General features: G+C 39.7%; 1 protein-coding gene across 1 annotated transcript in view; it reads left to right on the forward strand.

Moving 5' to 3' along the window:
• Window positions 1-12,956, forward strand: part of nsmfa (NMDA receptor synaptonuclear signaling and neuronal migration factor a) — a 49,060-nt gene that overhangs the window by 12,856 nt on the left and 23,248 nt on the right. Inside the window, exons 2-6 of the mRNA XM_030743142.1 lie at window positions 3,344-3,405; window positions 3,685-4,623; window positions 6,193-6,259; window positions 7,379-7,384; window positions 10,493-10,561. Of these exons, the coding sequence (XP_030599002.1) occupies window positions 3,344-3,405; window positions 3,685-4,623; window positions 6,193-6,259; window positions 7,379-7,384; window positions 10,493-10,561 (1,143 nt within the window). The remainder of the gene's footprint in view (window positions 1-3,343; window positions 3,406-3,684; window positions 4,624-6,192; window positions 6,260-7,378; window positions 7,385-10,492; window positions 10,562-12,956) is intronic.

A 12,956-nucleotide genomic window follows, 5' to 3' on the forward strand; every position in this document is an offset into this window, starting at 1 on the left:
TCTTCCTCTTCTCTTTGGCAGTGGTCTACTAGCATTACAATAGAGTATTAGGGCACTGACACCTGCCTACTTTGTCCTACATTTAGACTGAAACTTAGTTGGTTTGATAGTAAACAGATGTATCAAACATAGTGTCTATTTGTTTATTTAGTCTAGTGTTTGCACTTCACAGCTATAGCGGGAGGCTAAAGGCAGAACAGGATACATATTATTCTCTTCAGATTTTAACTATTCATACACGGTACTCTGCTTGGGCCAAACATAAGTAGCAACTTGATCATAAGTTTGTTTTACAGTTGAGGTTAGAGGTGAGAATGCATGCAGTATATTAACTTCTCTTAAATGACTGCTAGTTATTTCACTTTTACTTGGAACAAAGAAGTGAAGTGTGTATTTCTTCTTTGTTTATTCTTAACATGAGGACATTTGGGAATTTACTTTCAGGCTTTTCCATTAAAGACAGAAGTCAGCTTTATTTATTTACATTGTCTCAAGAGGAGCCTTGGTTTAAAGGGGTGAAAGAGCAGGAAGTGGGCTAGGAATACAGGGCTGTGTCTCAGTAAGAAACTCTGTGAGAGATGAGAAAGAAGGTGTCATCAAATAAGTGTTTGAAAAAGGTCTGTTTTTAACTGCACTCCAGCCCTTTCTGCGACAGAGTGTGTTGTGTATGTGTGTGTGCTTGCTGTGCTGGACAGGCTTTAATAATTGACGGTGTGCCAGGGTGGAGGTGTACACCCACAGATTCTCCTGCATACGAGGGATTCTTCAGCACTAATACGTCAGCAGTTAGCTGCAGTGGGAAATCATAGCCACTAGGAACATTCACGTAGTGTAGTCAGGTTATTCATAATATACTTCACAAATTATGCATAATAGACATATTAATGATCAACTAATTGAAACATCTGTATCTGAAGTGTGTTTGCGTGCAGTGAACACTGTCTTAAAACACAAGTCAGCTGTGAGTATTCAAGTAAAATAATACATTAAAAACATTAAGTGCTAAAATGGGTTAAATTATAGATGCCTTAATAGAGCAGTAGGTGGTTTCTGTTTCATGGACTTTGCTGTTCGTTGGCTGAAACTATAGACGGCATATTTCAGGTGCTTTGCTCATGCAGTAAAACCACAGTAAACTACTACAGCTGTATCTTTTTTTAATACATTAATTCATTATCAGCATAAAATCTTTAACTCACATTATCTCCTTTCCTCTCTGTCATTCCATAGTTATCACTGCAGTAAAGTTCTCCAGAGTACCTAAGAACATCTTTGTCTTTCTCATCTTTTACACAGACTCACTAGAGGAACATTAAGAGGTCAGTGTCAATCAGCTGTGAGACCTGGAGCTACTATTTTAAAAGGAGGAAGTCCTCCATGATATTGAGTTTTTGCTATATATATATATATATATATGGTTAATTGGGTGTCTGTAGAGTATTGTAGCCTGTAGAGAGTTGATGCCTGTGTGGGAGTAAAAAAATAAATAATAACCAAGCAGAAAAAAAAGAGTCATGACAAGATACAGTCCTGTTTTTGTGGAGCTCATAGTATCTGTTTTGCTTCTATCAGCACATCAGCTAGCTTCTTCAGTTACTGTCAAGGTCAAGTATTTTTCTCAACTCATAGATACAGTGGGGGAAATAATTATTTGATTCCTGCTGAATTTTTAAGTTTTCCCACTTCCAAAGAAATGAATACTTTCTAATTTTTTACTACTCGATGGAGAGACCCTTGTTGGCAAGCACAGTGGTAAGATGTTTCTTGTAGTTGTTCACCAGGTTTGCACACGTCTCAGGGGGAATTTTGGCCCACTCCTGTTTACAGAAACTCTCTAAATCCTTTAGATTTCTTGGTTGTTTGGGGTGATTGTCATGCTGGAAGACCCATCCATGAACCATCTTTAGTGTTCTGGCTGACAGAACAAGGTTCTCATCATTTTACGGTACATGGCTCCGTCCATTGGCCCCTCAATGAGATGTGGTCATCCTGTACCCTTAGCAGAAAAACTGCCTCAAAGCGTAATGTTTCCAACTCCATGCTTGACTGTGAGGATGGTGTTCTTTGGGTCATGCTCAACATTTCTCTTCCAACAAACGTGGTTTGTTTTGTGGCTGCAGTGGGGGGGAAATCCACTGCCAAAGAGCTTTATCTTGGTTTCATATGACCACAGCAATTTCTACCAAGCCTTCTCTGAATTATTCAGATGTTTACTGGCAAACTTCAGACAGGCTTCTTGAGCAGGGGAGCCTTGCGGGTGCTGCACGATTTTAATCCATTACGGTATACCGCGTTACCAGAGGTGTTCTTGGGGACTGTGGTCCCAACTGCCTTCAGATCATTAACAAGCTCCTCCTGTGTATTTTGGGGCTGATCCACCACCTTTCTCACGATTGTCCTCACACCGTGAGGCAAGATGTTGCATGGAGCTCCAGACTGAGGGTGATTGATCGTCATTTCGTGTCTTTCATTTTATATAATCGCACCAACAGTTGTCACCTTCACACCAAGCTTCTTGCTGATAGTCTTGTAGCCCATTCCAGTCATGTGCAGGTCTACAACCTTGCCCCTGACATCCTTTGACAGCTCATTGGTCTTGCCCATGCTGGTGGACAGGTTGGAACGGAAGAAATTGATTCTATGGACAGATGTGCTTTATACACATAACAGGTTGCGATCAGGAGTATCTGTAATTGATTGATTGACTGATTGATTGATTGATTGGTTGTAATCTGTGTACCACGTGGGCACACGGCCGATCTGTGGGAGCCAGAATCCTGGCCGGGTTGTAGGCGATCAAATCCTTATTTCACTCAATGACATACAAATCATTTTATAACTTTTACATAAAACGTGCTTCTTTCTGGATTTTTGGATTTTGATATTCTGTCTCTCTCCATTAAAATGAAATTAACATAAAATTAGAGACTGTTCATTTCTTTGTGAGTAAACTTACAAATTCAACAGAGGATGAAATAATTATTTCCCCCAAAAAATAAAAAGCCAAACACACCTACAGTCTGCTCTCTGCAATTATACCTATCAATGCAAACTGAGGTCCACTGAGAAACTAAGTCTACCTAAAACAATCCTTCACTCTATCTCCTCCTGTTGTCTCATACTCTGTCTCCCTCAGGCTGAGGTTGCCTGGAGTGAGGAGATAAAACAGCTCCATCTTAATCTGTGGGTGGCACAAGCCTACAAAGAAGGCAATTAGGATTATAATTTACAGTTCCCCTGCCCTTCTCTCCTCTCTCCCCTTTCTCTCCTTTCCCACTCATTCCTCCTATCCACCCATGATTTAATGTCTTTATGTGTGTCGTGTGTGTGTGTGTCCCCACAGAGCAGCACGAGCATTTGGAGAGTACCTGTCCCACACACACCCTGAAAACCGAAACGGATCAGGTCAGCGTCTCTGCCATCTTGTCATTTGTTCATCCCTCTATCCCCCTTGTCTATATTCCTTTATGCTTTCAGTTCTCTTCTCACCTCACTCTCTGTTGAAATGCCAGACTGCACTCATTGGTGTGTCACGACGACAGCTGATAACCAAAGAAAGATGATTATCCACTGTGCCAGCTTGTCATCTTTTTTTCACTCTTTCTATTTCCTTGCTCTTTAGCACCTTGGTATAATTCTCAGTATTTATAGTCTTTATATCCACCTTCCTTTTTTGCATTGTAGCTCATCTTCTGTGTGAAACCTTGGTGGGTCCCGACCCGGAGTCGCCAAGTGACACAATTGGCCCCAGCAACAACAACCACCTCCATTCCTGCTCCAACACAAAGGGCTGTGAGGACAAACAGGAGACCAGCCTAGTGACACAGCCACTGGGCTTACTTCAGCCACCTCCGCCTTCCATCACAATTTCTACCAAGGTACCAGCACGATTGTCCCTTGAGCGCAGCTTCTCAGTGGAGGAAGACCAGCAGAAGTGTGTGGAGTGTACACTGCAACCCTCACGCGTGTACACCATCACCACCCAGCACGGTATGCTGATGAGCACCGGCCGGGGCAGCAAGGAGAGCCTAGAACTGGATGTCCTAAAGGAGAAGTCGGGGAGTGGTGGGGTAGGATCTAGAGGTGGCTCGGTCCAACCTTCCACTTCTCCTTCCTCCGCCTCATCGTCTCCAACCCAATACCACCGTCCAGGCAATGGCCGTGGCACCAGCAGCTGTGGTGGCAGCCACCATCACAGCAACCACCACCATAGCAATCACCATCATGGGAACCACCACCACCACAATGTTTCAGGCACGAATCCACCTTCCAGCAGTGGAGGAAGTAGTGGGGCAAGTGGAAGCAGCAGCAGCAGCAACCAGCAGCAGCTAGCCACCGCAGGCGCTCACTCTCATCATGCATCACACCACCACCCCCACCATCATCATCACCTGTCTCAACCGCCCCTGCAGACCTCCGTCAGTGCCCACAACATTCGTAGCTGGGGCGAAAGTGGAAAAGGGGAGGCGGAGTGCAGCGGGTTGGTTTGTGACTCATGCAGTACTGCTCCCTCACGAAGCCAGGGTTCGCTGGACCTGGAGAGTGCATCAAGAGAAGCAGGCAAGCAGCACCGACGCCTAGAGCGGATGTGGAGTGTGGACCGGATGACTGGGCTGGAGAGAGGTGAGAGGGTTCAGGACACAAAGGAAGGGAGAGGCTCAAAAGGCAAGAAAAAAGGGTGGGAAAGGGGAGTGGCAAGGTTTTCCAGAATTCCCTGTGACAGGATGGGTATAGGACCAGAGATGAAATAGATCTTGATCTTGTTAAAGGAGTTAGGATAATTTAAATTTGATGAGTTATTTCTTTTGTTTACTCTCCAAGCTGCTCAACAAGTCTTTTCATTTAACAAAGTATAATGGAGTCAAAATAACTGGATCACTAAAAGCGTTTATTTGCACTGTGATTTTATCTGTTAATTTTAGGCTCTGCTGTATGTAAACTGATAAGAATAGCTACTTAAAAATGACAGCAAATGACAAAACAGCAAAACTCAAAACAGCTAAACAGAACTGTGCAAAAGTCTTCAATCATACCTCATTTCTTTATATTTTGCTAGCAAAATAGGAAATAGGTGCAGCCATTTAATGAAACATATGTGGAAATACAGTATAAAAGGCAAAGCTGCTTGTAAAAAAAGTGCATAAATATACAATTTAAAATATGTTCTTTGCTAAATTGTCTGTTATGTACAGACACGATGCTGATTCATCCCTTGAGTCAGATGCCTTTTTTATGCTTAATAGATCAATATGAAGTGGCTTAACAAACAAAAACATTCCTCTGAAAATGGCCAGATAGGACTGAACTGAAAAAATTGAAAGCGTAGCCACTGTCCAAAGACAAAGGAAGCCTGGAGGAGTATTGCTCAAGACCACTTTAAAAATTACAAGAAAGTCTGGCCCCTTGGACGCAAACTATAAAGAAATCAGGGGTGACTCAAGACTTTTCCACAGTGCTGTATCTTTTTAATTCATGAAGTTTTAAGGATAAATGGTTAAGAAAATAGATTCATGAATGGAGGAAGTTATAACAATGGAAAATAGTGCAAATGTAAAAAATCACTAATCAACACCCCTTTAGGATAGTCTTCACAAAAATCTTCTTGAGATGACTGTATTTGATCTGATCATAATAACAGGTTTTAACTCAATGCATTTCTATTCAAATTTAAGAATCCATATAAAATCACTTCCCCCTTTGGTTTGTCACAGTTTAAAGTTTTTTTTTATAACACTTTACACCGTATAATAGTATAAAACAAGTCACAGATAAAACCTTGGTAAGGATATGATAAGAAACACCACTTGAGTTTTGCTCTTATTACTATTTACTTCATCAGTCTGAGAAAACAAAACAAAAAAAAATGTAGAAAATAGGCATTAAATTGAGTTAATATTACATTTACTTCTTCAAATCTATTTCTTCTCAGGTCTGAAGGGGATTGAGGGTTTGATGTTGTAACGTGGTGATCTGCATTTCTAACTCTTCGTCTCCCCGTCTCTTTCCTCTGCTGTCTCTTCCTTTGTGTCTTCCTCTCTCCATTTGTGGAGTGGTGGACTGTGAAGTGCTGGTGCTGGTTTTGTGGTTTCATATTTCTGATACATTTATTATGACATTTGCCAATATGGCCTATAGATTTTTTTTTTTTAGTCTGCTCAACTTTGGACACCTAATTTTTCTCTCTAATTACAGAGGACACCAACTGGTTCCCCAAGGAAAATATGTTCACCTTTCAAACTGCCACAACAACCATGCAGGCGTGAGTGTCCAGTTGCTGTGCACACACACATGTTCGCAAACATACTCAGTCACATTTATGCCAGGTCTGCTGTTTGAAAGGTCAGAGTAAACGGACCATGCAGGTGTTTTATACCACTGCCTAGAAATAGGCCATTAACTGCATACTTAACATTTCTGCCAAGGATTTTCCAAAGCATGCAATTGGTTTTTAGACTCATTTATTATCATCCAGGCTTCCATTGACTTCACTTTAAGCAAGTTGTAAAATTCAGTTTGCAGACTTCTAAGTTTTGCTCAAGGTGGACATCCATCATTGTGAATATTTTTGTCAATTCTTATATTTTTTTCTGTTAAAATTGAATAACTGATGTGTGGTAAGGCAGCTGCAAGTTCTTTCCTTGTTTGACATTGAAAGAAGAATTTAAAAAACTTCTAGGATTATTTATGGTTTAGATGAATCATCTTTTTATTGGGATGCAGCTGATGCAGTTTCGACAAGCATCCTATTTTTTATAGTGGGCTACAAGTAAACCTGAAAAGGTGCATCTTTTTTTTTTTTTTAACAGTTCTGTGCTAAAACACACAAAACAAACAGAATTTTGAAGGACATTAAAACAATGCTGCACATGTATTCAAGTTTGAATATTAGTTTGTGCTTTTGGATGAAAATGCTTGCACATATTTATTTAAGTACATGAATTTATCTCTCAAGAACACCTGCAGCTGTAAAATATTTCAACTGTCACAACTACTTATTAAAATATGCAGAATCTCCCACAGTTTCCACCAAGCTGTTTCTCTCCTTTACTGTCATTTTACTTATTTTTAAATCGCCTTTTTTGCCTTTCATCTTGTATTAGATGCTTGTTGCGCCATCTGTGAATCACAAAGTCAGATTCAACCAATACGCCACATAAGTAGTTTGATTCAGTAATTAAATGCAAACCTACGGCACTAATATGGCTTTGCATTGTGAGTTTTTACACGTGGAGGTTAAACATGAACCTGTGCCTTTCTCTGTCTCATTATGATTCAGTTCTTTCTCTCTGAGACTCACTGCTATCTGGTACCTTAACCGTTTTCCCCTCTTTGTTGCCTCTCTTCTTGCATGCTAATTAATCTTGGGACCATCAAACAGGATATCGTGAGTATTGTTCCCTGCCTCTTTTCCTTTTTTTCCCCATCTTATTCCCTTGTCCTTAACTGCTGTTCCTTAACTTTGATGCTATCATTTAACCTTCATCATCAGGCTGCTTATGGGGCTGAGTTAAAGGACCAAGTATACAATATAGAAGATTTTAATTCTCTTTATAATATTAAAAAAAAAAAAAATTTATATTGTTCAGTTTACCATCTGAATAACTCTAGTTATGGACTACAAAACCATAGTCAGCACAAATAATGTTAATTCATGTAAAATGCCAAAAGGGGGGGGGGGGAAGAAAAATTAAGATTTTCATGCAGCAAGTGGATTATATTGGGAAGTCCAGTATAATCCACTGCAGTTGAGTAAGTCTGCCAAGCTCAAACAGAGAAAATGTCTGTGTTGGCTGCCCTAAACCCTGGCAGCTCACATGCACCCAGCAGTTTTACCACTTTGGCATGCACACACTCATCTAGGTCACAGCAATAGAGGGACTTTGGCCATTTAAGATATTTGTGTTAGTTATGTTGGTACTCTAATCCTTCTTCACAGCCTCCCTAATTATCACTAAATCTGTGCTGGCTGACTTCAGCCATGTTTGGAACTAAAAGTGTCTGAGAGATTTCATAAGTACAAGAACAAGTATTTATAGTGCTAAAATGTGATCCAAGTATCTTCTAGTAAAACAGCAACTTTTGGCTATGTATTCAGTAAGTTCCATAAAACTTTGATAAATAAATAGTCAGAATGAAATGTGTTGCTTGCAGATCACTAACCTCTGTCAAAAGCTTCCTGAGTAGCTTCAGCAATAAGATAACTGCTCACATTATTAACACTGCTTAACCAAGCCAGAACCTCAACATTTCATGCTGCATACCCCCTGCTGCGGCACACTGTGACTAACTAAGCCCAGCTAACCCGAGCTGCTACTGAACGCTGAAAATCTGTCAGGTTTTCACTGACCAGCTCAAATTAAAAGTTTAAGGTTTATTCTAAAAAATACTGTCTAATTTTTGAGGTATATTCAGTATTGATATTCAGTATCTGTGATGAAAATATTAAAACCACCAAAAAAAAGTGTTGAGTGATTAAACATACAGTAAAGTGAAAGAAAGTTTTCAAAGGTATCTGTGTAGTCCTGTGAAAACCTGAGTACACCCTTACTGCTTCCACAAGAATCAAGAAGGTAAATAGCAGCAAAATGCTGTTAATCAGTTGCAACTGAATAATTGGTCATCAGCAAGTGTGACCGCTTTTATAAAAGCAGACATTTTGGCAGTTTGCTGGTCTGGAGCATTCAGGTGTGTTAACACAATGCTACAATTTGACCAGGAGTGGACATCCCAGCATATTCAGCCCAAGGTTGCAATGCTCTGAGAAAATGCAAAAAAAAAAAAAAAAAACCCAAGAGCTACATCTCAGACTTTACAGGTGTCAGCTAGCATGTTACACGTTAAAGTTCATGGTAGTACGATTAGAAAAAGACTGAAAAAGTATGGCTTGTTGGAAGGATTGCCAGGAGAAAGCTTCTCCTCTCCAAAAAGAACATCACAGAAGGGCTTAGGTTTGCAAAGGTGCATCTGAACAAACCACAAAACTTCTGGAACAATGTCCTTTGGACTGATGAGACCAAAGTGGAGATGTATGGCCATGCAGCACCACATATCAGCACAAAAACATCATACCAACTGTCAAGTATGGGAGGGTGGAGGGGTGATGATTTGGGTTTGTTTTGCAGCCACAAGCCACAGGACCTGGACTGCAAAGAACAACATTGTAAAGAAGAGTGGGCCAAAATTCCTCCAAAACGCCTTCAAGTGACTGTTACTGAAGGTGGTTCTATGAGCTATTAAATCATGGGGTGTGCTTAGTTATTCAAAGGATGAATAGAGTCCTGTGAAAACTTTCTTTTTCATGCGATTTTACATCTGTGTGCTGCAGACTTCAATTGTTCCCAAAACCTCTTAAATAGCGTATTCAAGAGCCACTCTGTTGTTGTGTTATAAAATCTTGAAAAATCAGGAAATTAGCTAAATTACAAGATACATCAGACCATTTAAAGTTTTATAGCTGAGTTTAAGTGCCATAGTCTGGGAGAAACAGATTAAGACAATATTAGTTATTGGCTTTTTTTTTTTTTAAATGGGATTTGCTTCCCTCAAAAAGAGAAAGTAAAGCTAGACTTTTTCATTAAAGAGACTTACTGCTTGAGGGGGATTTTATTGATTCATTTCCTTTACTTATCCAGAATCTGAAGTGCCCACAGTGGAGTATCATTGGTTGAAGCTACTCTAGCTAAAACTCTGATTTGGACAAATGTTAATCAGCTTCACAGAATTGTTGGGTCACACCTTCAAATGACAATTAAGACTGTTGAAGATGTAATCGCACATTGAAAGTGATGCATTTCACACCATGTTTGTACTTTGACACATACAAGTCCAGTGTGAGCCCAGTGGTATCGCATTCTGCTAGCAGGAACATGTTCAACTTTCTCATTGGTTGATGTGAATGAATGGCAGGCCTCCCCCCCCAAAAAGGAGGAAGATAGTTTTAATGTAGAAAATGTTTTCATTAAAAATTGATACTCACCAAGCTGTGAATAAATACCCAAAGTACTGGAGAAAGTGCAGTTTTTCAGTGTAGCTGCTTTTTGAGCACACATAACTACAGGAGCTTATTTAAGTGTATGTTCCACTCAACATAACTTTAAAAGAAGGGTACACTACAAGCAGGCAAGACCGATTCTGAGAAGGTATAAAAACGTATAAAATTCCCTCGAAACACTACTCCTTTAAGAATTGAAAAGTACAACAACTGAAAAGTAACATGAGGTGACAAGATGCCCATTTCTATGGGACGATGCAAACTGGCACATTTGTAGCAAGAGTGAATAAAAAATAAGATTTGAGCTGACGGCGTTATTTGACTTGCTGGTCTTTTTAGTGAAAGCTATCTTCTGCCTACCCACAACAGCATCCTCTTTACAGCCAAAAAAAATCCCTGCAGCTCAAAGCCGTGGCATCAGCCTCCCCGCACTGTCCTACCCCTCACTATGCCAGCATTCTCCCTCTCTCATCCCTTTAATACTGTGCCACATCCTGGCAGGGCTTTCCGGGGATTTGTGCAGAGAAAAAGGAGAGAGAGGGAGCAGGAGTCGGCAGAAGTCATCCAGAGGTACGAAGCATTACCCTGTCAGGGTGTGCTTTGCCGGAGTGCTGCTGGCGCTCATTTCTGGCTGTGGTTTTGTTATTGCTTATTTACAGCGATATCTAATCTGTCTAAGCCAAAGAGCTGGAACAGGGCACGTGAGGTGTGAGGATGTCAGGTTTTAAAAGGACCAGAAATGGATCACCTTACAATGCCCCAATTTCAAGGCCAGAATGAATCAGATTTTTATTCTATAAGACTATAAGACTATATATATAAGACTGTAAAGATTTAACATGTGCTATATGGACAGCTTACTGATTTTTGTTGATTTTTGTTGATTACTCACATGCAATCTGAATGGATTTGGGAAATATTTTGTTATAAATATCAGGATATTGGTGTTACAAACATTTGTGCCTGTATTTCTGAAAAAAAAAAAAAAGCTTTGATATGGAAGAAACCATGTTTGAAAACCAGCAGAAGACCATTCTGCAACACTGTGAAGTAATGACTTCAGTAACAAGTTCAGAACCTGTCGCACTCAGACCCAGATTCTCTGTCACATAGGGGCAGATGGTGCATGTGGCACAAGGCAGTACATCTCGATTCCTTTGACATCTGAGTGTTATCCATCTGCAGTGCCGATGTCATTAAAGTTGTGTGTTGTTTCATCAAAATGAGTGATTTGAACACAAGGGAAAATAAACTGCAGAACAAACTTTTTGGGGACAGTTTACCTCCGTGTACTAAAACACACAAAAAACCATCTTGTCTCCGCCTCAAACTGTAATTCCAAAAAATACTTATTTTACCACGTTGCTGCTTTCTTCGTCCTAAGGCTGTCAATTTTTTTTTTAAAATGCATGTTTATTTTTCTTTCTCCATTGTGGCTTTTTATCCACACTAACTGGGTATTTGAACAGCGGAAACAGATCAAAAAGAAAAACCATCTCAAAGTGAATGCATTAGAAAAATGCCAGCCTTGTGGACAGGGAATATTATATATTTTATACATGAGACATGAAATCTCTTGATGACACAATATTCTGACTTAGTGTTACATTATTTTCATCTTTTCCTTTCTGTAACTAAGAAACAGCCCTTTGAAAGCCTCTTTACAGAAAGCTTGCAAAGGACAAGAGTGAAAGTTATTGTGTTTTTCTTGCCATTTGTTCTGCATAGTGAGCACTAAATAGTTGTCCGTATTAGAGTCTACTGATATAAAGAGAATTTACAAATGTATCCTCATCAGTATACATCTGGCCTCGACTGCAGCGCAAAAAATAATTTTCATAACAAAGCAATTTTCAGGCAGGGTCTCTGTTAAGGACCGGTGAAGCCAAAGATGTAAGTTTTTAAATCCAAGATAATAATAATGAAGATAAATAAAGCTATAAACAAAAGCAACATACAAAGAAAAGTCAAGGAGCCATTTCAGTGCTTATTCAGTCTGTTATCTCAAGAGTGTCTGAATTTGAGCTTTTTGGGGTTATTACTGGCTAGTGCTGCCTCTCTGCTTGTTTAAAGTGGACCTTTTTATGCTTTTATGTCATGTGTACACTGTTACAGTGGCAAATGCTCACATTAAGCATGGTCAGCGTTTCAGTTAATGAGGTCAGCCTACGTAGTAATGCCCGTGGGCCAAAAGTTCAAGCTTCAGACTGCTTTAAATGCTCAGTTTCAGAAAGTTTTTTTTTTCCTCCTTTCAGCTCTGTATATGTGTTTAATATGGCCATCTCAGGCACACATCTCTGGCTGGGAGCACACCAGTCCAACCCATCTGCTGTTCTTCTTATAAGGGAGAGCCCCTCAGAATTTTTCAGTGTTAATTCTCCACACTGACTTTCCATTGGAATTAAAGCAGCAACCCTATTAATTGCCATTCAGTTTTTAATCATTAATAAAAAGGTAAATGTTAGTTTATGTCTGTGAAAGATTGAGTCAGTGCTGTTCTACATGCTTCACACTGCAGGCGTGAGCACATCTATTCATTTTCCACTTATTTAACTAGGTGGTGTGATTATATGTTTCTGCTCATTTAATCAAGGACTCAGTCTGCAAATATTACAGTTCCTATTGTAATAATTAACCCCATTTAATAATCAACAGGTAAATTCACTTATTTCATGGTTTCATATTGGTAAGGTTTATGGAAAAGGATTTGAAACATTAGAAATACTATATGTTTCATATAGGTAATTGATGGAAGTGAGTTACAGAATTACAAAAGAGCCAAAGAACAGATTGGGATGACCTGTCACATTGTCATAACAAAGCACATTAGTTGGAGGTGGATGTAGTTTCTCTCACATTTTCTCTTTATGCCTCACTTATTAAACATCTCCACGCCTCTCCTTTGTGAGCACCACATTAAAGCAAAGGACATTCGGGGTGAAGAGTTCATCTGACTCACTGCATT

Source organism: Archocentrus centrarchus, chromosome 12, assembly GCF_007364275.1.
Source record: "Archocentrus centrarchus isolate MPI-CPG fArcCen1 chromosome 12, fArcCen1, whole genome shotgun sequence".
NCBI lineage: Eukaryota > Metazoa > Chordata > Actinopteri > Cichliformes > Cichlidae > Archocentrus > Archocentrus centrarchus.